This window comes from Ictalurus punctatus, chromosome 12 (assembly GCF_001660625.3).
Source record: "Ictalurus punctatus breed USDA103 chromosome 12, Coco_2.0, whole genome shotgun sequence".
Lineage (NCBI taxonomy): Eukaryota > Metazoa > Chordata > Actinopteri > Siluriformes > Ictaluridae > Ictalurus > Ictalurus punctatus.
The window spans coordinates 17,651,786-17,677,044 of record NC_030427.2 but is presented as its reverse complement, the minus strand read 5'-3'; the positions used below and the strand labels follow the sequence as shown (position 1 = coordinate 17,677,044).

At 37.4% G+C, this 25,259-nt stretch overlaps 2 protein-coding genes across 3 annotated transcripts in view; one reads left to right on the top strand and one right to left on the bottom strand.

Moving 5' to 3' along the window:
• Nucleotides 1-8,548: 8,548 nt before the first annotated feature.
• On the bottom strand, nt 8,549-20,162 carry LOC108272678 (cell division control protein 42 homolog). The gene is made up of 6 exons (XM_017481268.2): nt 20,058-20,162; nt 18,521-18,625; nt 14,949-15,021; nt 13,991-14,100; nt 12,283-12,480; nt 8,549-9,188 (listed from the first exon to the last, which is right to left on the bottom strand). Exons 2-6 carry the CDS (start codon nt 18,623-18,625, stop codon nt 9,099-9,101), a joined length of 576 nt encoding a protein of 191 aa, XP_017336757.2. The 5' UTR covers nt 20,058-20,162; the 3' UTR covers nt 8,549-9,098.
• Nucleotides 20,163-20,482: 320 nt separating this feature from the next.
• eno2 (enolase 2) overlaps nt 20,483-25,259 on the top strand; it is a 31,537-nt gene continuing 26,760 nt past the window's right edge. The window contains exon 1 of one of the 2 annotated variants that reach the window (XM_017481262.3): nt 20,483-20,565. In XM_017481262.3, coding sequence (XP_017336751.1) covers nt 20,528-20,565 — 38 coding nt within the window. In that variant the 5' untranslated portion in view covers nt 20,483-20,527. Of the gene's footprint in view, nt 20,566-21,849; nt 21,870-25,259 lie in introns of those variants that run through there. The other variant, XM_017481264.3, reaches the window with a different exon arrangement.

Below are 25,259 nucleotides of genomic sequence, written 5' to 3'. Positions count from 1 at the left end.
GAGAGAGAGAGAGAGAGAGAGAGAGAGAGAGAGAGAGAGAGAGAGAGAGAGAACAGATTATTAGCATGTTCCTATTCTGCAGTGATTTAAAAGGGTGTACATTGTGATCAGATGTACTGTAAGGAATCGTCCCTTGAGCTTTTCCATATTGTGTTCTGTAGTGTTGGAAACTGGAACTGAAATTGATGTATTTGGGATTATATGTCATGAATACACACAAAATACTGTAAGCCATAATACTGAAGTTGGGGACCATTCAATATACACTCACTGTCCACTTTATTAGTACACCTGCACAATCATGCTAATCAGCCAATCATGTGGCAGCAGATCAATGCATACAATCATGCAGATACAGCTCAAGAACTTCAGTTAATTTTCACATCAAACATCAGAATGAAGTAAAAGTGTAATCGCTGTGACTTTAACCGTGCGGTCGTTGGTATCAGATGGGCTGGTTTGAATGTTTCAGAAACTGCTTATCTCCTTGGATTTTCACACTCAACAGTCTTTAGCGTTTACACAGAATGGTGTGAAAAACAAAAAACATCGAGTGAGCGACAGTTATGTGAGGAGAAATGCCTTGTTGATAAGATAGGTCAGAGGAAAATCTGATCCAGATCTGCCAGTAAGGATATAGTAAGTCATATTATCACTTTTTACAACTGTGGTGAGCAGAAAAATATCTCAGCATGCACAAAACATTGAACCTTGAGGTGGATGGGCTACAACAGCGGAAGACCACATCAGGTTCCTCTCCTGTCAGCCAAGAACAAGAATCTGAGGCTATCATGGGCACAGGCTCACCCAAACTGGACAGTTGAAGATTAGAAAAAAATCTGGGGTTTTTCCCCCCAGTCTTCAACTGTCCAGTCAATCACAAAGATCATACTTTTAGATATTGAGTGCAGTTTGCAAAATTATTTACAAATTTCTAAACTATTAAACTATTAAACTACTATTAACTGTTAAAAAACTATTGAGTAGACAGACATCCTTTTACTGTAAAACCCCTAAATGAAGTCTGGTGCATCATAAGTTGCCATCATAAGTCACAAAATTAGTTGAATGGGGTCTATCTGCATTCAGTCAATGTCATGTGATGTCACTATAAATACACCAGTTCCAACAAAGCAGCCAGAGTTTATCAGAGAATATATCTAAATAAAAAGCTATCAAAAAGTTCAATCAAAAAATATCAATCAAGGTTTTATTTGAACATCCTGTGGAGCACCACTAAATCCATTAATTAAAAAATGGAAAGAATATGGAAACTGTGACTCCAAAAAGTCACCAAAAGTCAGTGACCAGGTAAAGAGGGTGTTAGTCAGAGAAGTGCTAGAGAGTATACACAGTTCAGATGGAAGAAGCTGTTTACAGGAAAACCATTGACCAGACACTTCACAAAGCTGGGAGGAGCAGCTGATTAGTGAAAATAAAGTCATTATTAAAAAAACATGAACATGAAATCCAGTGCTGGAGACACAGCAAACATGCGGAAAATGGTTCCATTGTCTAATAAGACCAGAATTGAATTTTTTGGTCTTGGAGCAAAGTGTAACATTTCGCTGAATCCCAACACTGCTCATGACCCTGAGAAGTCCCTGAGATGTCCACAGAGAAGCATGTTGGTGGTGGCCTAAAGTGGTTGGCCTACATAGTGGTTCAAAACCAAGAACCTGAATGTATTAGAATGGCCCTGTCAAAACATAGAACTCAAGCTGCCTGAGAATCTGTAGTAAGAAAATCTGTGTTCACCAATATTAGAGTCCCGCTACTCCACCTTCAATAAACCTAAGTGCTCACAGGGGCCAAAGAAGCCACAGTTCTGCACCTACAACCCCTGGCAAAAAGTATGGAATCACCACACTTAGAGGATTTTCACCCAGGTTTTTTTCTTCGTAACAAAGAAAAAAATCACAGATACGACACAAAAGAATTTTTATTTAATAGATGAACATTCTGGCTTCATGAAATACCTCAAACAAGTTAAATTAAATTGTTTTAATTAATGGAGTTTTTTTTAGATCATGTAGAGGAAAAATTATGGAATCACTCAGTGTTGAGGAACAAATCACAATTAGTACTTTGTTGCTTCTCCTCAGGCTTTTATAACGGCCTGAATTCTTTGAGGTGTGGACTTCACTAATGAACAGTGTTGGGTAAGTTACTCAAAAAAAGTAATCCACTACAGATTACTAATTACTACTTTAAAATTGTAATCTGGTTACATTGCTGATTACGGCATGTAAAAAGTAATCAGATTACTAATTACTTTACTTTCACGTTACTTTCAAAATCTATCAACCCTACAAAAATACACTACAAAGTGAAACTCATAGTCCTTTCAGTAATTTAAGTGCACGTCAATGTATGACATTATCAAAAAAGGTTGGATTTATCATTAAATTTGCCTCCGGTGTTGTCCAGGGGTGTTAGCTGGACTGTTAATCATCCAGGGCTGAGCCAAGATTCTTCTCCATCAATAAATATTTAAAAACCTACTTCTAAATAGACTGATTCCATGCATTTTTTCTCGCATTTTTTCCAGCTCAGCTAGTAGCATAGAGTTTTGTTTTATGGAGGTAACTTAGCTGTCAGTGTATGATATGATCAGAATAAGTTTCATTCATCATAAATCTTGCCTCGGGTGTTATAACTGTTTGTAAAACTACCAGACTGATCAAATATAAAACTTTTCTAACTAGGCTAGTTTGGAGTCGTTAGCCAAGGGGAGGCACAAGGGGAGACAGTGGACTCCTGATTGGAAGGACATGAGTTCAAATCTGAGCATTACCAATCTGCCACTCCTGGGCCCTTGAGCAAGGCCCTTAACCCTCAACTGCTCACTGTATAAAATGGGAAAAATGTAAGTCACTCTGGATAAGGGCATCTGCCAAATGCCACAAATGTAAATTTAAATGCCATGCAAAGTACATTATCTTTCCTTATGCTCTGCTCATATCATGTTCATGTAAGCTGGAACTCATATAGACATTTACACACCTTGTCATATATGCATTTTTCCTCACACAGACTGTGAGCTAGCGTTTGGCAGAATTGAGAGCTGTCAGCCAATAAGACACGAGTGTTTTAACGTATTTTCCTGTAAACCCTGTCTGATTGGCCTCACCTCCGTTCACTGAAGATATAAAATTACAGGTGGTCTTCTTTTACTGATGTTCAGTTATGTAGAGACAAACCGCTCCAAGTGGAGAATTATTCAGGGCTAAAGAAAAAAAAATCTTCCAGACAAAACTTGATTTATGTTAAAAATACATTTTACTTAATATTGTTTTGGTAACAATAAATTTGTAATGCAAGTAACATAGTTTTATTGACATCAGTAACTGTAATCAAATTACATAACTTTAAAATGTAATGCATTACATTACTGAGTTATCAGAAAAAGTAATTAGATCACAGTAACACATTACACCTAACTCTGCTGTACAACAGTACCAACAGTCAAGTGTGGTGAAGGAGGGGTAATGGTCTGGGGCTGTTTTTCATGGTTTGGGCCCCTTAGATCCAGTGAAGGGTAATGTTACTGTTAATGCTACAGCATATAAAGACATTTTAGACAATTGTACATTTCCAGCTTTGTGGCAACAATTTGGGAAAGAACCTTTCCTTTTAAAGCATGACAATGCAACAAGGTCCATAGAGATATGGAAACATAGAGAGCTGCACTTCCTCACTGAATGCACTAAATATAACCACATTCAAACTGAATTCTTCACCAAAATGAACAAAATCATCCTTAACTTTAGCTGCCTCTCAGACCCGGACAAACTGCCCCACCTACTGGGGGAGTATAGAGAGAGCTACACACCAGCAGCACAGTACACATACACCTGCCACCAGGTAAGGGACAGTGCATGACCACAACACACATACACACACACACACAAAGACACACACACACATGTGCACACACATGCACACACAGACACACTTTTTTATTTTTATTTTTTTTTTTAGAACTTTTTCAACAGCATGAAGTTGGTTAAAAGGTCTTACCCAGTAACACACTATGCCAAAGTTGAAAAAAATCCAGAAATGATGATGAAGGTGATTGAAATACATCGGTTTGGGAAGGGTTACAAAGCTATTTCAAAGGCTCTGAGAGCCATTATCTCCAAATGGAAAAATAGCAGATAGTACTTGTAGCACAGTAGCGGACCCTCCCAGACCTTCCCAGAAATTCATCCAAGAGCACAGCAACTCCTCATTCAGGAAGTCACAAAAGAGCCAAGGAAAACATCAAAGGACCTACAGGCCTCTCTTGCATCAATAAAGGTCACTGTTCATGACTCCACTATCAGAAAGACACTGGGTAAAAATGGCATCCATGGAAGAATGGCAAGGAGAAAACCACTGGTAACCCAGAAGAACATTAATGCTTGTCTGAATTTTACCAAAACACACCTTGATGATCATCAAAGCTTTTGGGAGAATGTTCTGTGGATTGTTGAGTCCAAAGTGGAACTGTATGGAAGACTGGGGTCCTGTTACATCTGGAGTAAACCAAACACAGAATTCCACGAAAAGAACATCATGCCTACAGTCAAGCATGGTGGTGGAAGTGTGATGGTGTGGGGATGCTTTGCTGCTTCAGGGCCTGGAAACATGAATTCCGCTCTCTACCAGAAAATCCTAGAGGAGTATGTCCAGTCTTCAGTCCATAAGTGGAAACTCAAGCGCAACTGGATTATGCAGAAAGACAATGATCCAAAGAATAAGAGTAAGTATTAGTCGTAGAAGTAAGTGAAAGACTGATCTATCTCACTCTCTCTCTCTTTATATATATATATATATATATATATATATATATATATATATATATATATATATATATATATCTTTATATATATATATGTGTGTGTGTGTGTGTGTGTGTGTGTGTGCATGTATGTATGGGTATTTTTCTTTCTTCTTTTTTATTATTTAATTTTTTTCTTTTTTAAACTCAGGGTGTTTTTGTTTGACTGTATTGCTGAATGTATGTACTTTTGTTTCTACTTATTTATTTCTGTAGTTATTTTCTAATTTGTCTGTACCCAAGCTTTGGCAATACAAATGTTAATATTTGTCATGTCAATAAAGCATCTTGTAGAAAGCCCTCCCAGAAGAGTGGAGGCTGTTATAGCCAGCAGCATGGGGGCAGGGGTGTTGGGGGTTGGGGTGGGTTGGCCAATTCCATATTGATCCTTATGGTTTTGGAATGGGATGTCCAACAAGCTCATATGGGTGTGATGGTCAGATGTCCACATACTTTTGGCCATATATGTAGTGTATATACCCAATGATAGATAGATATAGTTAGATCACTATTCATCCCAGAGCGAAATTCACCTAGTGCTAGTAAGGAATTTTATTATTTTTAACAGAGGTTATTATTTTTCAATCGCTTCTCATAGTATTTGTTTAAGCAGATGCAGATCAGACCAAGTTGGTCATTTTGAAGAGGAAATCAATAAAATAAATTCAGTCTGTTGGATTGGGGTGAATGATTCAAATTGTTTACTGATATGCTCTTGATCTCTACATAACTACCATATTGTGTGACTTCAAAAGAAGATATAAAGATAAAATATAAAATGTTTTCATGAAAAAAATTAATTGCTATACTACTGCCATTTGTGCTTCAGTGGTGGTCTTATTCCCAACTCCTGTACTAAATAAGGATCTAGGATTATTAATGTTGTTTTCTATTGGCAATAAGATCCTTTATTTATTTAAAAACACTCTCTGCAGCTTTGGTCTACCTATTAATTTGTAGATTTTAAAGATAAGGAACAGTGCTCACAGTAACAAAAAGGGCAAAAAAAGTCCACTAAATTTCAACCTATATGTCCAACAGTGTCTATAGACAATTTCATTATTAGGCATTAAACAAGTGTATCAAATTATGATTGTAATGTGTATACTGTATAAACTGTAGATTTCCTGAATTTTGATTTTGATTAAATAAATATAAATCAAACTGAGTGTCTCCTCAAGTTACAAAAACCCCATTATCTTAGCAAAGTTATTCAACATTATTAATTATAAATTGAGCAACAGGTATTGTATTGCACAAGTTCCTAACCCCGGTCCTGGAATCCCCGTCCTGCACGTTTCCTCTGCTCTAACAACTGTTCAACTAATTCAGCCAATTAACAACGCTTCCTGAGTGTGTGGAAGTGGGTGCTGGGAGCAGGGAAAACACTAAAATGGGCATGACAGCTATTCCAGGACCAGGGCTAGAAAACTGTGTTTTAATGAGAGTGAATTGACACGAAGCATTGTAGTGCCCCCATTACAGCCTAATTTATAAAGTCCTCTCACAATATCCAGTTGTACAAGTCTTTCAAATTTGGTCACAGTCATTATGTCTGAATTGAGATGTAGCTATTTTATCCCACCAAGACCGATCGAGTATCCTGTTTTACCCCCTTATTTTATTACTATAAAATTTGGATTAATTTTGATCATGTTATGTACATTGATTATATTTTATGATTGTGAATTTGACCTAATATTCTTCCATACACCAGTGGAAGATATTCATATCCTTTGGGGCAGTATGCTGATTATAGCTGTTATACAACTGCTGAGTAGCGGGCCTCCAAATCCTCATGTATATAGACGACTTAATAGCAGCTCATTCCAGACTTTCAATACATGCAACAAATGCTCAACCACCTACCGTCTCTCAGTTTCAGAATGAATCAGATGAAAAGCAGTTTCACTTAGTATATTATGTTACTCCATGCAGACATGTCCGTCACATTCAGTCTCTGTCTCAAGCTGCCATGCAGCAAGTCAGAAAGTGCAGCATGTCAAATGCCTAAGACTACAGGGACTAATGATATCATCTGAGCATGATTGTCTTTATGAAGTGGATTTTATATCTACACCTCAGCTCTGGTCAACCTTGGCAGTAATTGTGAATAAATAAATAAACCTCTGATCAGTTGTATCACAGCAAGAGGAACAGCTATATATTATATTAATTACATTTATAGAATTATGAGTTGGCTGGCCGATCAAGCACAGTAATACCATGGTCAGTAAACCAGTTACTAGTAGTTGTGGCACTGTGGGCAGGTGCCAAGTCCTGCTGGAAAAGGAAATCAGCATCTCCATAAAGCTTGTCAGCAGATGGAAGCATGAAGTGCTCTAAAATCTCCTGTTAGAAGCCGCATTGACCCTCGACTTGAGAAAACACAGTGGATCAACACCAGCAGATGACATGGCACCCAAATCATCACTGACTGTGGAAACTTCACACTGGACTTCAAGCACCTTGGATTCTGTGCCTCTCCACTCTTCCTCCAGACTCTGGGACCTCGATTTCCAAACAAAATGCAAAATTTACTTTCATCTTTCCCATGATTGTGGTTGTGTGTACTGAACCAGACAGAGATTAAAGGTTCAGGAAACCTTTGCAGGTGTTTTGATTAGCAGGTTCATTTGCTGATTAGATCTCTTCTCAGGTCGACATTTCTGTATTATAAATTCTTTATTCTAATATTTTGAGATACTGGATTTTTGATTTCCATGAGCTATAAGTCATAATCAAGATTAAAACAAAACAAAAAACCAAAAGGTTTGAAATATTTCACTTTCTGTGTAATGAATCTAGAATAACCATATTCAGATTTTTTTAGATGCACCTAAAGACCAAATTCCCTTTTCCAGATTTTCTGTTAATGAGAAAGAAATTTAATCACTCCAGAGAGAGAGATGTTGTGTTTGTACACCAACTTCAAATTAAGTAATGCCTGATTATGGAAAGAAGATAAGTGCAATGCAAATAAGATGGTTCACAATCACATTTAAGAGGATCTTAATACACATCTTTAATCTAGATCACTTAGTAATAATGAAAGAATGCCTCTTGATTTTTTTTTCCATTTTTGATACAAAATGAATATTTGTATATTGCTGGTAAAAATCTGAATCCGAGTCCTATTGACTGTCTGTGATCATGTATTGTGGTCTGTTTGTGCAATTCAGAATAAACTAACATTTATCAAAACAAGGGTTTGCAAGGCAGTTTGCAATAAATGACTACTTTCTGTTGATTCGGAAACATACAAGTTTTAAACAAATTCTTTTCAGAAATTGATTGAGTTTAACCATTTCTACTATAATTGAACCAGGTCAAATTACTATGGACATCAAAGTAAATTCCCTGAACAATAAAGACCACTACTGTATTTGATTTGGAACAAAATGTATAAATGCAGAAAATATGACAAAGGTCTGTTTACAATTCAGGTTGTTTTTTTTTTTTGTTTTTTTTTTAATTACAGTTACACATAAAATCTACTCCCACATCAGTTCCACATCCTGCATTTTTATTACTTGTAATTATTATTGCTTTAATTACTATGGCTACCAATGTAATAGATTATAATGCAATAGATTATAATGCATTTAATATTCATTAAAATTCAAAAAGACCAACCAAGGTGATGAAGTGGCACCTAAAAAAACAAAAAAAACAAAAAAAAAACAAAAAAAACAAACAAAAAAAAAAACAGCACAAAAGAAATCAAACAATATTAAAATTTTTTACTAAAATCTCCAAGTCCTAACTGTTATACACCCATTCACCAAAATAAAAATGATAAATCATACAATACTTGTGTCATTATTAATACGCCACAATCATTAAAAAAAAATAAAAATAAAAATCAGTTTAAGTCCTGCAGAGGGCAGAGGTGGTAAGAAACACTTGGAGTTCCAATTGCCTCAATGCAAAGGAATGAAAGGAGGAAAACAAGTGATCACTTTAGCATGGTCGTCTTCTCGCTCTCTTTTTTTTCTTTTAAAGACTGCTAAGGCTAAACAAAGTCAAAAGGGAAGAGAAAAACACATTTAAGTGGTTGTATGTTTAAGTAATGGCAAACTTGTTAAACCAAATAACAAGAAAGAAAAAAAAAGCATGCCAGTCATCCATTTCCATGGTTTGAAGGCATTAATTTTTTTGTGGTCATTAGTCAGGAAGAGAGATGTCAGCATATTACCACACAAACCACTCTTAATTTTGTAAAACTAAAGGCACTGTCTGAATGCCTCACATTTTTCTCCCCAAATTTCTTTTATAAGAGAATGCAGCGTTTCTTGGGTTTGGTCTCAGGAGGCTCCAAGGCAGCCAAGATGGCTTCATCAAAGACATTCTTTAATCCTCTCTGTAGGGAGCAACAGAAGGGATAGAACATGTATGTTATGATATAGTGATAAAGATGAATCTCTGTTACTACAACAAGACACTTATCCAAATAATACAGTTTCCTGTTGCCAGTTGGTACTGTTGACAGCTTCTTAACTGCAGCTGCTCCCTCCCATGGCAAATGCACAAATTTAGCAGACTATAAAGGACTGATTGCAAAGTGAATCAGGTTTAAATGTTGACAGGATGAATATTCCTCTATTTCACAGATTATTAAAAGAATTGTACAGCTTGTGTGACTGCACTGGCCTCAATCTTTTTCAATGTAGGTACAGTAGATAGAAAAAGTCTACACACCCCTGTTAAAATGGCAGCTGTGATGTTAAAAAAAAAAAAAAGAAAAGAAAAAAGAAACTAAGATAATCATGTCAGAACTTTTTCCACCCTCAATGTGAAATGACAATGTATAAACATTAAGTGAAAAACAAACATTTTTAAGGCTGCAACTAACGATTATTTTCATAATCGATTAGTTGGCTGATTATTTTTTTGATTATCGGATTCTGGGGGGGGGCACACTTTGAGTACAATTTTTTCGTTTATTTAAAATAAAAGCCACAAACTGAGTGTTAAAAATGTAAACTTTAAAATAAAACTTTACACAACTGTTTGTCCAATTATATAACACTGAAAAGAACCTAATACACACAGACACACACCAGAATATATATTATTAATTCAGGACTGTTGTTTAATTCAGTGCTTTTTGTGCATCCATAAAAATAATGCATAAATACTTATATGTAATATAAACTAATATAAGTTTATATTATATAATAGTATTTATGCATTACTTTTTATAAAGGGTAACGTTGACAAACAGTAAATTGAAGAAAGTCGGTGACTCTGGGTATCTAATAAAGCTAGCAGCGTCACATTACGTGCGTATGATGTCATGCGCCGTCACCTAGGAGGCGGCTTATACTTCCGGTTAGTAAAAAGAAACCAGCTAATGTTATATTTGAAATGATATTACCCTTCTAAAATCCACACACTAGACAGTAGTGCAGAGTGCATAGTGTAAGTGTACAGTACTTCATTTGGGACAAAGCTTTAGTATTTACTCTCCGAAGCGTGTTTTCAGAACAGAAGTAACGTAATGAGTAAATCTCCCCGTGCCGCACGCAGACCAACTATATAATAATAAGATAATGAGATTCGTTGACAACGATTTTCATAATCGATTATTATCGATTTTATCAATTAGTTGTTGCAGCTCTAGTATACTTTAATTGCACCTTAAAGTTGGGAAACGTTCTGACGTTTATCTTAGTCATTCTTTTTCCTTACAAAAACCTGCTATTTCACAAGGGTGTGTAGACTTTTAATATCCTTTGTACATACAGTTGCAATCAAAATTATGCAACCCTCCATTGCAAATCAGGCTTATTGTCAAAATGTACAGATTTTCAGCACTTTGCAATGAACAAATCAAACAAAAGCAACAAAACAGTTCAATAAAATGAACTGTATTTTATATATCTCATATTTTATAAATATATATATATATATATATATATATATATATATATATATATATATATATAAATATATATATATAAATTTATTTATAAATGCAACTTATAATGATTTCTACAGTTTAAAAATTATTCAACCCCTTCATGGAAAGCATCTTTAGTACTTATTAGAGAACCCTTATGTTGTTATGACCTGTTGCAAACAAGATGCATAGCTTCTGGCAGCGTTCCTGAGGAATCTTAGCCCGTTCCTCATGAGCAATGGCCTCCAGTTCAGTAATATTCTTGGATTTGCGTGCTGCAACCACCTTCTTCAAATCCCACGAGATTTTCTATGGCGTTCAAGTTAGGTGACTGTGATGGCCCTGTAGAATCTTCCAGGACGACTTCTGCAACCACGCCTTGGTGGAATTTGAGGTATGCTTGGGATTATTGGAAGGTCCAGTGACGCCCAAGCTTCAGCTTCCTCACAGATGGCATGACGTGTTCTCCTAGGATTTCCTGATACTTAAATGGTGTACATCGTGCCTTCCACACGCTGCAGGTTTCCAGTGCCAGAGGATGCAAAGCAGCCCCAGAGCATCACCGAGCCACCACCATGCTTGACTGTGGACAGAGTATTCTTTATTCATTCTTCTTCCGCCAGACATACCGCTGATCCATTGTGCTGAAAAGTTCCAGTTTTGTTTCATCGCTCCACAGAACCCCAAAATTTCTGTGGATTATTTATATGATTTTGAGCTGACTTTTTGTGCTTTTGGGTTAGTAGTGGTTTACGTCTGAGTTCTGACATGAAAACCTTCTGCGTTTAGTATGTGCCTTACTGTTCTCACTGAAACCTCAGTGTCTGTTGCCACCAACTCTTGCTGCAGGTCTTTTGCAGTCACTCGAGGGTTTTTCACAACGTGTCTTCTCAGAAATCTGGTTGCAGCCATTGAGGGCTTCCTTTGTCTGCCCTGTGCAGGTATTTCATGAAGTTTCTGCCCCTAGCCAGTTCAGGTATTTCATGTGTTCCAGCTCAAGTACACCTGGTGCAACTAATGAAGCCCTTGATTAGTTGCATCAGGTGTGCTTGAGACAACACTTACTTTGCATAATTGTGTTGTTGTGAGGGATTCTATCCAGGGGGTTGAAAATTTTTGAAACTGGAGAAATCATGTTGGATTTTCAGTTGAATTTGGGAAAACCACTTGAAGCGTTTGTTGTGTTGAACCATTTCAATTGCTTTTGTTTGATTTGTTCATTGCAAACAGCTGAAAGTCTGTCAATTTTGATAAACTTGATTTGCAATGGGGGTTGAATAATTTTGACCACAACTGTACACGAATATATTTCTCTTTAAATCAAGCTAAATGTCAGACCCTTAAAGAGTTAGGTGGCAAGTAAATGTATCCTCGTGTCAGTGTAGTGCTTAATACGTGCAAATATCAGATACACATACATTTCTCGGCATCACTCATTTACAAAAAAAAACCTATATGAACACATAAATCGTGCTGTTGTCAAACTATACTGTAGGAAGAAAAATCACAACAGGACAAAGTTGGAGAAAGTGGTTCTGCTGTAGGTTTGTACCTGTGTAAGAGCAGAACACTCCACATATTTCACTGCTCGGAGGTCTCTGGCCAGTTTATCTCCACTCTCGGGCGACAGTGGGCGCTGTTTGTTCTTAGCGAGTTTCTCCACTGTGTTACTGTCATCTCTCAAGTCCACCTGAGTACCAACCAGCAGGAATGGAGTTCGAGGACAGTGGTGGGAGATCTCTGGTACCCACTGAAGGCGAGAGAGTGAAAGGAGAGAGAGAGAGAGAGAGAGAGAGAGAGAGAGGGAGAGAGGGGGGGGGGGAGAACGAAAGGACACAGAGAGAGTGAAAGAGAGAGAATGAAATAAATGAGGAAGAGAGGAGATCTACATGAAAAATGGTGGTTGAAAAATGTGGAGAAGTAGATCCTTTACAAATACCCATAACCACAACTAACCATTTGCAAATTCTGCGTCTCTAACATGCACATGAAACAGATGCATAAATCATACACTTGATATCGTGACATCCCTACAGCAAAAATCTAGTAGTCAGTACCGATACCACCAAAAGTACACGATACCAAAGTCAATACCACGGTGTGGTTTTAAAAAATAATAAATAAAAACATTTTTTTAAGTTCCTGGAGGACATCCTACTCTGGCAGAGAGTGAGAGAATTTTAATTATCAAACACTGTCTGACAATGACTAATAGAACAGTACTAATAATGAGTGCTAAGGTGCACACACACGCGCGCACACACGCGCGCACACACGCGCGCACGCACGCACGCACACACACGCACGCACACACACGCACGCACGCACGCACACACACACACGCACACACACGCACACACACGCACACACACGCACACACACGCACACACACGCACACACACGCACGCGCACGCACACACACGCACACACACGCACACACACGCACACACACGCACACACACGCACACCTTATACTCTGAATGCATTAGTTTAAATTCAATGATATGGTGGCAGGTCAAAAAGATTTATTAAAAGCATGAACATTTAAATAATTATTAGTGATATTAGGCTACATTTTGCTGACAGGACACGGGCTGAATTGCGATGCATGGTGGCCCATTAGGAGGTAGTTTATAACACTGCAATGTATTAGGGTCATTAACAAATAACTGGCTATCGCAAACATTACATGGAGCATAACATTAGCTGGTTTCACGGATACAATGCCAGCTGTCTTAAACATACATAATATAGGATCGTCTTTCAGGTGCTTCGCCAAATTCCAGGTATTTCCTCGCTTTGTCTGAAATGAGCTATAGCATCAGTTGCACACCGGCAACCGATGCTACCTTTCCTCTCAACGAGTCGGGCGGAGCTAATCTTCTGTAGTTTTTCCTGTGTGCTTGTAGGCGTTCTTCTTCTTCTTTTTCACTTGTGGACCGACTAAAACACTTACGCGTATTTGCTGCCCCCTTCCCTTCCGGAAGAATTGCAACATCAGTACTCACGCTACTGCCGAAAAACAAGTACCTTCACCTTTTAAGAATGTTGGTACCGACATGGTACCGAAGTATCGGTTCTCGTGACATCGCTAACTTGCTGTACTTGCTTTTAATGCTCATACACAGACCATGTAAAAGTAAATGGCCTAATCAAGGTGATCTAAAATATTAATTCTAAATATCTACAATCTCTCTGTGGGCTTTTAAGACAGATAAAAATATACATAAACATCTCATTTGCACATCACACACACTAACCTTTTCTCTGACATTCTCAAAAGAGGAAGGTGAGACAACGGAGAAGCACACAAGAAAAACGTCTGTCTGAGGGTAACTCAGCGGCCGTAGCCTGTCATAATCCTCTTGACCTAAATGGCAAATGAGTTAATGACAAGAGTTAATAAAGCATTTTGAAGATCCTTGGGACTGTAGATGAATACTTTAACCACTGTAGTTTTTAAATTAGAGGTAAACAGAGTAGAAGCACAGGTTTAAAACGAACATGGTAAAGACTCCCATAATGGTGATCAACCTGAAAAGCACCAGTTAAGTATAACCTGGGGCCATATTAGAGAAACATCAGAAATTTAAAATTGTCTTCTCTGTTTAGTAAAAGTTACACACTTATTTAGGACAGCAACTATTATAGAACAACCCCCAATTAAAATAAATCTTATCTTAACTCTAGGTAGAAAAAAAGGAATACATAAACCTGTCCTGAAATGTCCTAACTTTAAGATAACCCTAATGCTGCCACATGTTTGGCTGACTGGATAACTGCATGAATGATCAGGGGTAGAGGTGATCCTATTAAAGTGTAGTACCTAAATTATGTCATTTTTAGCCAAATAGTTAAATGCATACACGATTTAATTTAAACCAAATTTTAAAGCCTTGGTCTAATTGTTCTGGACAGAAAGTTTGCATAGATTTGGTGAACCATATGATGTATCTACCGAGAGAACAAACAACTGCAGAGCTCACTGGGATAACTCTGTTACATGAGATGTTTGTCCACAAAGACTGATTTCAGCAGTCATTCATACCAGCCAAAACAAAACCACAAATAGTAGGTGAGCTTGCAAGTTTAAAGGTGGTTTCTACAATTTTTGAGGCCTTCAGCCATACACACCTTTGCCCCTTTTCAGAGTAACCAGTAGTCAAGTTCTGGGATTAATTATGTGCAGTTATTTATCTTTAACCTGATTCATTGTACCTGCTGTGTCAAAAAGTCCAAGTGTGTATGGCTCTCCTCCAATCATCACAGTGACTGCATAGTTATCAAATACCTTGAATAAGAGAAAAAGAGAACAGTCATGCATACAGTACAGTCGCTCTGCTACAGCGGGACGATGTTATCGTTCTAAACAGAACGATAACATCCTTTCATCCCTTCCTTTGTTCAAAAATATCCAGACATTTTTATATTAACACAAAGCGTAATTAGGACACGATTTAAAAACTTTTCTTGTTTGTCTACTGCACAAAATTTATGAATGCATCATCTACAATTTCTGACTAAGTGTTTTATATTTTAAAAATATTCTACCCAGATTTCTCACTCAAGTTAATCATCTAATTCCCAGTTCCTGACACAGTGAAGCCACATGTTATCTCTTCAATAAATGATGGCGGCAATACGCTAGCATCACTGTAAATGACAGGGGAGAGAGGACGTCCAGCCTTCACTGCCAGTAAGCAAGTCCAACAAATTTACTCCTGAACGCCTGGTTATGAATAAATGTGGCACTGTTACAAAACCTTAGTTTAGAAACATGTGTTTCAAAATCCATTTATCCGTTGATTATGCACTCGATTTTTACATAATCTGCTCTTGTGTTTAGTAGCCATGAATCAGCTGTGAAGTCACAGAGGGTCAAACAGACAGTGGTCGGAGCTTCCAGAAGGCTCAAACATCCTCTGGCAATGCTGTGCCACTGTGAATGATGAGAAAACCACTGCTTCAGGAGTGGTGCGCGAGTTGAGGGTTTTTGGGGTTTTTTTTTACCCATGAGTGAAGTGCAGCCCCTCTGAATTTAAGAACTTAATCTGGCCAGCCTAAGGAGTAAGGAGGTAGCGATCCATTTTATATTTCCCAGCATTTACGAGTATCCTTTTGTAGGAGGGCCCACCATAAGTGCAGAAAATGTTATACATGAGTCACCTGCAATACTAGTAGTGGGTAATTGGCTCACTAAATATTTATTTGTGTTTGTTATTGAGTCATTTTTGGGTTGGAAAATTTATGTAATAATGACATGTGAATGTAAATACACTTTATTTTATTATTTGAATAATAAACTATTTTGTGATCCAAGTGGTTTCCTTTGTGGTGTTTCGTATTGATTATTTAGGTAGACATGATTTTCTGTGCCATGTCCTCTCAGGTCCAGAATCAGCTTATTTCAATTGGGACTCTAGGTCTTAAATATTTAAGAACTGGTTCATCATTAAATAGTATAATATAATGTGTAGACTGCTTATTTTGTCCATTCATTCCATTGATTTATTTATTTATTTTTGTTTTAAAAACATAGCTGTTAAACAGGGGGTTTTGCTTTCTCTGTTACTACAAATAGTGACATCCCCAGTTTTTTTTATTAGGGAAAAGACGACTAGTTGACTATTTATTTATTTCCTTTTTTGGTCAACTAATAAAAATTAATAGTCATGCAACCTCTTATGAGGCCCAAGGATAACCATTTTGAATAGAAAATAATTTTTCTTCAACAGCACACGCACACACACAATCAGTCTTTCTGTGACTTTGCCGGTCCCTGCTTTACTTGATCCCACTCTAACTGTGCTAATACGCTCCACGTAGAACACCGGCTACTGCAGGACTCAAATGAAACATCCTTCTTAAGTGCTTCTGCACATATCAGGTAGGTGTGAAGATTGCTGGTTAAATTGTACTCTAGGTCAAAGACTAGAGTACAATCAGCTTCAATTGTGTTTTAGAAGTTGTCCCTCTGTAGCCAAACTGAGGAAGACTCTCCACTAGTTTTTGACAACAAAAAGGTAATATAATCCACTATCCACTCCTATAATTAAACAATGCGTTTACTAACTAAAGACACATTACTGGGCGTGCCTGAATTCTGTCTGTTTTTATCAGTGCAGCTTTGCTTTTATCTTTTATTTAATAAGGACATGTCCACTGAACTCACTGAATAGTAAACTAAATAATAATATAACAGTCATCCCTCTCTGAAAGCTAGTACCTTCCCTCATGACACTTCCACAGTTGTAAAATGGTAAATCATCCAATTAATGAGTACTTTAATAAGCAAGAGTTATTTTTAGGAATATTTATGCTTCTGTCATTTTCAACCTCTGTGTGTTCGAGCTACAAAGCAGGTAAAACCACACATGCCTCCATGTTGGTCTTTTGTCATCAACAAGCTACCCATCTAACTATGATGAGTGATGTACATTTACCTCCTCAAATAAGTCAGTGTTATAGATTTACCAAGCAAATATTTCTGTATGTTGATTGATCTAGAGCTAACTATATACAGTAGAACTCATTTAAAGGCAAGAAGTGCTGCTGGGTTCACTGCTCATGCTGTGAGCCGCCATACTGATTTTTACATCACTTGCGAAACTCAAAGTCAAAGAGACAATCTCGAGTTCCCGAGCAGGAACTCCAAGTTGAGGGCATTTTCATTGTTTTTTCCTGGCTGGAGGTCGGGAATTATGAATTACGACCTCTTGTTGAATGCAGCATTATTCTATCTGCAGTTATAAGAGCTTATTGTGGATTTTTTCCTGCAATTATGAAAATACAAATAATATACAATCATTAAGAAAATGATGAAGCTATTTTTCAACATGAAATTAACTCACTGTAAAGAGTTTCCAATTGTCTGCAGATATTACAGATCTGTTAAGATCAAAGTTATTGTACAGATTTGATTATTGCCAAATTAATTTTAACACAAGCAAATCAAATATAAAACAGTAAATAACTTGTATACACTTTCCTGAAATCCTACACAAGCACAAATTTGCCAAGTTAAATACAGATATTCACCAGTTTACTTATGGTAAAGCCAAAAACGCTGGAATATTCTAGGAGCTCTTTGAGCACTTGTTATAAGCCATTAAGCAAATTTAGAAGAGATTTGTGGAACAGTTTAGCTTATTATAGTTGTAACAAGTCAGCTAGTGTTCGAATTAGTGTTCCAAGTGTCTGTATGCTACATAATAATGAAAAAAAGACATGAACTTTGTTGGTCATAAGTGTACAGAAATAAAAGGGAACACCATAAGTGAAGACCAAATATAACCAATTGTTAAATAATTTTATTTTCTGTTGGGCCTTTTTTCTCTCTACCAAAATTATTGATAAAACTTCCAACTGCTCATCCTACTTTTTTAAAATTATGAGCATTATAAAAGTACCGACATACAGGAAGAATGGGATTACAAGGAACACAGTGGAGATTCTTATCCATACAGATTCATTTGAAAACTGGGTGTTGTACTTGTACACAAACAACACAATGTGCCAGGACATGACAAAAGACAGGCAAGCTCAGTCACATCAGGTACATGTGGAAACTCATTTCTTGGGCTTAACAGCTGGATCCTACTGTTAATAACACCACCAGAGGCACTGTGGGTGCATTAGGACGTCCAACTCACAGTACTTATTTCAAATCCATTTTTAAAGGTCTACTTCCTCTCTTTAATTCCTCTGTTCCTTTTCGCTTTTGTTTTCTTTGCATGTTTCAATGTAGGTTTTCATCTGCTAAGGTAAACTGATTAATTTCATACACTCACCGTAGGCACATATTCTGAAGGGAACTTGTTGGTTGTGTAGGAGATCAATAAACAGGTCTTTCCCACCGCACCGTCCCCCACCACCACACATTTTATAGTCTGCATCTGAGGGAAACCGAAAAAGTGCATATGGGACAGAACACATAATGAAAAGAAACTGTTTAAGAATTAATCTGTTTATGCTTTTTATTCATACAAAACTTTGGTACAAATGTGGTTAGACTGCTGCGTATGTTAACGGCTGAAGAATGGAGAATAGAGAATGAATTAAATAGATGAACAGCGTTACTGTGTTTACGCGTCCTGTGACCAGTGAGGACATGAACACAACACATGCCAATGAAGCCTGCTATACACCCAGGCCTATTGTTGACCACTCCACTGCCATGAATCCTGATGTTTACAATATAAATTCTGCCGGGTTGATACCAAGTTCATCTGAAACACAACCGGTGGTCTTTCTCTCTTTCTCTCTCAGCTCAGTTCTAGCATCATATATAAATATATACACACATACAATAATATTATATATATATATATATATATATATATATATATATATATATATACCTGCCAAAATAGATGGACCTTAAATCGAGTTCAAAAGAACAACTTTAGCTGTCTCTTTCTTCACAAAACACCATGAAACGACAGAAACTAATGAGTTGTGGTGGATCCATAGAATGTTACAGCTCTCTGCTGTGAATTGACTGTGTCAGACACACAGTCCCTTCTGCACTTCCGCATAACTAGCGAGGCTCCTTCAGAGTCAGTAGGAAAGATACGGCAAACTTATTGGTTTACATAACATCTGGAATAAAACTGCCCACAAATTCAGGTGACAGGATTTCTGTGAAATGCGGAATTCTTTTGTCTTAAAACAATTCTCCGGAGTCAAAACAAACTCCTGATCAAGTGAGAGCGCTAGGCAGCTTCCCCCCTCTCTCTCACTCCACATTAGCTGTCTCCCGAAATTAATTAACACCAGCACAGGATAACAGTCAGATTCAAAATAATGCACGGTGCCTTTTTATTTCTTCGAAGTACATCTGAAGAAAAAAAATTATATTAAAAACCGTGTTTTACGGGGAGTAACAGATGTAGTTCCATTAGCGTGGTGTTAGCTGTTAGACAGGAAGTAAGGCAGGCCAATACATAACTTATCATTAGCTAAGCGTGAAAACCTATCTAACCAACCAACTCGTATTTGACTTTTCCCAGAGTGGTCATGTAACGTGTGTGTTAGTGTTGATTAATTCATATGGTCAGCTTTAGACTTTTCAGTGTTTCAGGGGTTGACAACGAGCGCAAAACAAGTTGTCAGACTCAACAAGAGCGAGTTAGCATGCTAGCTAATCCGAAAGGAAAAGGAAACAAGCCAACTAAACTGACTAATCCGACCCACTAAATGAAGCACACCATTAGACTAAGTCAAACTAATTACTACGCTAAAATATTCTTATTACAGTTTTTTCCCATTACAAAGTAGGTATGATGTGTCTAACTAAATGAAGCAATTTAAATCTCAGCAGCTCACCTTTGATTCTCGGCTGCTATCGCTGTAGCTCACATCCGGGTGCTCTGGCTGTAGCGCTGTACTCAATGAGCGTGTTCAAGCCCAGCCCTTCCTAGTGCTCTTAAACTACAGAGAGAAACTAGTATTCACAAATAGTAAGCAACACACGCACGGATTTTTTTTATATGTGATTTTATTAAATACATGTATGTATTCATATCAGTCCCTCGTATTTCTACTGTTTATACCTGGCTGTCTAATATTGGTCTGTTTTGTCCAGTTTGCCTTGCTTCATTATGTTTTTGAAATTTATTCTGCTTCACCTAAATAGTTTGTCGTGTATTTTTTGTTTTGTTAATATAACATAACAAAAAGGAAAGAAATTTGCACTGTGTTTGTTAAAAATAAAATACAAAGAGAGCTGCGAGCAGCAATTAGTGGGGCCAAGCACTTTTTGGCCCCACCCCTGAGAGAGTAAGTCCAAGTCCTTAATGGCAGAGTCCGAGTTGAGTTTGGCGGAGTCCAGAAGGTAATTAAATTTAAATTTAAAAAAAATTAATTCATATTTTAACCTTCACAAACCAATGGCAACAAAAATACACACACACACACACACACACACACACACATATATATATATATATATATATATATATATATACACACACACACACACACACACACACTATGCTGCATCTCTCCCAGTCAACAAATGGGGAAAAAGATCTCAACAATAAAACAGACAACAATTTTTGGACTCAGATATACAGGCTATATCTTTTTTTTTGGTACACAATGGCAAAAGAAATGGACAATACAACCGGTTAAGCAAACACAAGATAAACTACTGATTTTATACACTTTATGTGTCTTATTTGATCAATTTGCAAAGTGAATGGTTTTAAATGAGACTGCTTTCACCTTGTTTGAATAGATATTGGACAAATGATTCAAATAAGCAGTTACATATGATACAGATAGCACATCCTGATAAATAAAGAACAAATTAACATTTTTAACAGACTTTTTAACAATATTTAACCAGCATCCATGAGAAAATAACAGTATAATCTGTAGTCTGTGTAGTCTAACTACAACCTCTATTTCCTGATAGAAAACTCACATAGTACTACTACATTATATTTCACTAGGGGGCGCAAAACCACAACCACAATATTCACTGAAACTGTAGGTGTCTGTTGCTTTCCGGGAGTGGTGCTGGTGCCGCCTTGTGGCTTTCTTTTTAAATCGTTGCTACGTCCCGACAGAAAGTCAATTACTAACAGCCTTTTATGTTATACTGCACCACACAGATGATCTAGAATCTAGATGGACAGAGGAGATTAATTTAACTACTGCTCTCCATTAGTCAAGGAATGCAAATATTGATATCACAGCAGTGGACTACTGCATTATTCTTGTATGATCAAGTCAAAGCTAAAGCGCCTTGCATAACTATTTACCTCCTCATGAATATTTTGTATAACAACTTGGAACTGAAATGGATTATGTATCATGAAGGTACACATAATAGTCGAAATAATATTGAAGTTTAGAGAAAAATCTATATAGTCTGCAAAATTATTTAGACCTACAAATAATAAACGTGGTAGTTCAGTTTTCACTGTGATTGCATATGTATTTACCCCCGTTACTGTGGAATAACTAAATTAGTTCTTGTGAAACCAATTGACAACCATCAAAAAGTCTCATAATTAGTTGAATAGAGCCCAGCTGTGTGTAATTAAAATGTCTTTTTATAGAGCATTTTCTATAAATCACCTAATCAAGCATTTTCACCTAATCATGAAGCCCGTCTAGGTGGCTAGTCAGGTGAGTTTCAGTTTAGTTTGTGTCAACCCTGGGTTTTAAGCATGGACTGTACCCACCATAGACACCCAGGTGGACACGTCCCCCCAATAATCAGATATGGCCAAATTGGCCCCCCGCCCAATAGTTGATATCTTTTATGCTGCTCTGCTGCATTCAATTATGCACCACTACGTATGTTGTTAGGATGACAAAATAAAAAATAAAAAATTAGGCTGGTCTGCCTCAATATCAAAATGTTTGAAATGGCCAATCAAATCAAAGAGGATGGGGCTTTACTGTACACAGAAGCCACGGTGAAAGTGTGAGGTAAAATGTAAGCTAAGTAGCTAAAGTTTAATCTTTGACAACTGTTTTACAATAGAAACGTTAAACTACAGACAGTAATATCCAGGGATGCAAACATTTAGGATTATCACACTGAATTTGAGTCAAGCAGCCACAAAAACTTCATATTACAATTAACATGAATCCAAAATTGAAGGCACAGACTCTGTTTGTTAGTTGTCTGTGACCACAAATCACAGATCCCGCAGATTCGCAGAAGAAAAGTGCACGCAAAATGGCCAGGAAAGGAGTTAATGTGGTCAGTGGAAAGCAGAGGGATTGAAGGTCAGTTAAGCCCAAGATCTAATAGAGCGGTAAATGAATTCATTATAAAGCCATCTCTTTGTTTGTAATTATGGATGGTGTGTGTGTGTGTGTGTGTGTGTGTGTGTGTGTGTGTGTGTGCATATCCAGCTGCCTGTCTGGTGTCAAGGGCATTGTGGGTTCTGCTCCTTCAAATGGTAATGTCATTACTGCATGCAGTTTAATTACAGATTCTCTAACATTCATTTTTATGTGCTGTATAACAGGGAGGTCACTAGAGATTTATGAATCGGGGTTCACATTTTTTCAAGCCACCAAAACATCTTCCTAGTCATGTATACTTTAGCGTGATAATGGATGTAAAATCTATAGAAATAAGGTTATTTTTGGTCAAGGTATACCTGTCTCATAATTTGTGTTAGAGACTGATCTAATATGACTGAATTTATATCAAAATAAATAAATTAAAGTCAACTTTGTCCCCATCCATCCAGCACCAAAATAAGGCAATAATGGCTGTACTATTTAGCCAAAAAAAAACAAACAGTAAACTGTGTAGTATGTGGATCCTTACAAAACGGCTTGATTAACGTGTATACCTGCTGGACCGAGTCAAGCTACAAATCTGATTTCAGTCAGACTAAAGCGTTTACATGATATTTTAAAAAGTCGAATTATTGCTTTAGCTAGATTGAAATCAAATTCTTAAACGGGCTTACTGTCTGCAGGTCCACCGACAGGAGGTACAGTACCCACGGTAAAGCAGCTGGACATGTGTCTGTCAACTGAATAACGCATGGATAAATAGGTGTGTAGCCACTGTGTGTGTAGTGCGTACAGCAGCTTCCCCAATGTCCTAGTGCCCGCCCAAGCATGTTGGAGTTGAACCGTTGATGAAAAAAGAATCAAAAAGAAAATATATTGGCTGATATATTTATTTGGGGAGGGGGGGGGTCTGACGACATCCCTGCTGTATAACAATTCTCACATGTTCTCATAGACTACGTTTACATGGACAGCAGTAATCTAATTATTGACCTTATTCTGAATAAGGCAATATTGTGATTAAGGTGTTTGCATGAGTCACTTTTAGAATACTCCTTTCATGTTCCCGTTTTACATGTTATAGAACATAGAATGATTAACAACACACGTCATTACGTCACCGCGCCATGCCGTCCGACGTTCCCGCCAGAATTTCATGTATTAACATACAGTTGGTCTTTGTTATGGTACCGTATACAGTTTTGGGTGTTTTTATTTTTATTTTTTTATGAACGCCTCAATTGCAGTTAATTATTTGTCATGCTGTACGTGCAAATAAACGACTGCTTGAAGCCTTGCGTCCCAAACCGCGTTCTTACCTGCTATATAGTAGCTGAGATACATGTATTTCGCCTACTATATAGTAGGAAAGTACGCAGTTTCAGACTTAGCCGTGCTCTCTTATTTGCCGTAAAACGATTGAGCACTGCTGTGTGTGTACATGTCCTTTCACAAAATGTGGTGAAAACTCCCACACGACGTTAATAGTGTGATTAAGGTGCTTACATGTCTTTTAACGCACGATGATAATGCGACTAAAATAGGAGTACTCCATCCATCCACCTTCTACCGCTTACTCCTTCAGGGTCGCCGGGGAGCATGGGGCACAAGGCAGGGTACACCCTGGACAGGGTGCCAGTCCATCACAAGGCACAATCACATACACACTCACACACCCATTCATACACTACGGACACTTTAAACACACCAATCAGCCTACCATGCATGTCTTTGGACTGGGGGAGGAAACCGGAGTACCCAGGGGAAACCCCCAGCAGCACGGGGAGAACATGCAAACTCCGCATGGCCCTGGCAGGAATCAAACCCCAGACCCTGGAGGTGTGAGGCAAACATGCTAACCACTAAGCCACCGTGCACCCCATAGGAGTACTCCACATGTTTTAAGTCGACTTGGGTTTCCTACGAGTATGACTAAGGTAATAAAAAGTTGCTGTTTACAAGGTAGTTTCTTAATCAGAGTATTGTCTTAATCGGGTTAATATTGGATTATTGTTGTCCATATAAACGTACTGATATAGTAAGGTATAAATGGTGTGATGCTTTAATATCAGTTTAGTTTGTGATGATGCAATATTAATGCAAATAAACTATTTAAATATGCAGTTATGTGGGAAGCACAGGTGTGTAAAAAATGTAACGCCAGAGCTCTTCATGGCTGTGTATCATGTTTTGTTAGACTATAACGGTGCACCAGTTACCCGTGTTTGAATGGTCTTTCATTATGAAAAGGTCAAAACCATCAGTATCGCAAAATGAAAAAAGAGGATGAGAAAAAATAAAGAGAAATATAGGCTAAAGGTATGCGACTAGTCTATGGAAGTTAAAGACCCGTTTTGCCACCTATTGGCGCCTATTAGCGCTCCATCATGACAAGCACACCTTCACAAATGACATGCTGTCCTAGCAAGGATTCCCCATGTGTTAAAATACATTTAAGCAGCTGAATATTAGCATAATAAAGATTGATTAAAAAATGCTATCAGAAAGAAGGTGATCAGAAATAAATTTTTTAGTGTATATTGAAGATAGTGTTGTTACTATGGCAACCAGTGTATACCTGCCAAACAACTGCAGTCTGAACAGAAAAAAAGTAACAAATTTATTGTACATGAATAATTTCAATATGCAGTACATATTTTCATTCTCTGCTGCATAATGCTAATAATGTTATTTCTAAAAAAAAAAAAAAAAAAAAAAAAAAAAATGTTTCCCCACATTGTATGGTGTTAGAAGGTG

Coding starts and splice junctions, on each gene's coding strand:
- LOC108272678 (XM_017481268.2), bottom strand. CDS start 18,625: ATGCAGACTATAAAATGTGTGGTGGTGGGGGACGGTGCGGTGGGAAAG. Junction 15,022..18,520: donor CTTCAGAATATGTGCCTACG/GTGAGTGTATGA, acceptor CTCTTATTCAAG/GTATTTGATAACTATGCAGT. Junction 9,189..12,282: donor AGTGTTCTGCTCTTACACAG/GTACAAACCTAC, acceptor TGCTCCCTACAG/AGAGGATTAAAGAATGTCTT.